We start from the raw sequence: 1,550 nt of genomic DNA on the forward strand, positions 1-1,550 counted from the left end.
ATTAAAAATACATTTACTTACAGTAAATATGCCCCTGGGTGCATTTTTTTGGTTCTAGGACTGTTTTATTCAGAAGTGCATACCCAAAGTTGAGTAAAAAAACCTTTAAAAAGTGAATTTTGCATAATAGGTCCACCAAGCTCCACACTCCTGATCAGAACTGTTAGGCTAATTTTAAATTTTAAAGAGTTTATTTGTTGCAAACCAACTACAAAGTCCACAACATCAACAGTTTGTCAGAAAACTAAATTACTACACTGCTAAAATGCCCCAAGGCTTTGTATTCTGTCAAGGAATYCAATGCCTTTAATTTAGTCATTTTGTAGACAGTAAAAACTTTAACATCCAAAAAAGCTCTGACTGTAGTAAACTTGAAGTTAATGAGGCTGTTGACATGCAGTGTCACTTAGAAACATCTAGATGAGAAATGATGTAACATGCTGCTGCCGTACCGATGGAGTTGCAGATGCTGCTGTTCTTCTGAGCCGTCTGGCTGCAGTCACAATCACACAGATAAGACACTGACACTTCCAGGCGGTCTTTGAAGCCCACAGGTTTGATGGTGAAGCTCTGGTCAGCACCACGGCGAGGGCAGCTTCTCGCCTCCACGCTCACGTCGAACGACACCTGCCAGAAAGAAGGAAAAGTGTGACTTCCTGTATCTGAGACATCACCGRTAAGTGAGCCAATCCTTTATCAAACACGTTGTGGATGAGCTGGTCAGAAGAATTTAGTGCCGCTGATGTGACCCTGGTTCACAGGACCAACACTCAACTGATAACTAAACATGGACGTCTCAAAAAGATCAACACAAGTACCTAAACGCATCACTGTGACCGGTAAGAGGGGTGAGTTTTCCATGCTTGTCCTGAACGCAGCATCACACAAAAGCGTAATGACGTCAGCAGCCACTGGTTCAGTAAACAGAGGCAGAGCTCAGTCTGAACGTAGCCTGAAAGCCTCGCAGCTCCTGGAGTAAAACTCACCGAACAGACCACCTCTGAATTATCTGGTGGATTAATTATCTTGTGAGCATGATGTTCACTTGCTCAAAGTAAATAAAGTACCACCACTTTCTTTATTTCATCCAGCATTAAACAGAGAGCAGTGTTAYGTCGAACCACGTTCCCCCATCAGACGGTTCCCCCAGCGTCTCAAACAACAGAGGAGCTTCCTGACAGTCTGAACATGTCTGACATGAAAGAGAAGAAACAGCCAGCTTGAACCGTTGACGTATTTTGGATGCTCAAAATGTAGCTTAAATAACTTTTATTTAATTAACTCCATCCTCTTTTGTTTATTTGATTTAAACTTATTTGTCTTCCATGGACCTCCATCACGCAAATTTTTCTAGTGGGGAAATGACATCAATGGAAACACGTGGAGCTGGATTTTAATTTGTGTAATAAGACAAAACAGTCTGTTGTTTTCAACAGTTTTCACTTTAAAGAAATACACTCACTGGCCACTTTATTAGGTACACCACGCCAGTACCGGGTTGGACCCCCTTTTGCCTTCAGAACTGCCTCAATTCTTAGTGGCATAGATTC

The 1,550-nt window shown here is 42.0% G+C and overlaps 1 protein-coding gene across 1 annotated transcript in view; it reads right to left on the reverse strand.

Annotated features, from left to right (window-relative positions):
- LOC106511118 (integrin beta-5) overlaps window positions 1-1,550 on the reverse strand; it is a gene marked incomplete at both ends in the record, with an annotated part of 19,929 nt that overhangs the window by 16,667 nt on the left and 1,712 nt on the right. The window contains 1 exon segment of the mRNA XM_013999864.1: window positions 453-627. Within this exon segment, the coding sequence (XP_013855318.1) occupies window positions 453-627 (175 nt within the window).

The sequence above is a fragment of the Austrofundulus limnaeus genome, unplaced genomic scaffold, assembly GCF_001266775.1.
Source record: "Austrofundulus limnaeus strain Quisiro unplaced genomic scaffold, Austrofundulus_limnaeus-1.0 Scaffold2523, whole genome shotgun sequence".
In the NCBI taxonomy this organism is placed as follows: domain Eukaryota; kingdom Metazoa; phylum Chordata; class Actinopteri; order Cyprinodontiformes; family Rivulidae; genus Austrofundulus; species Austrofundulus limnaeus.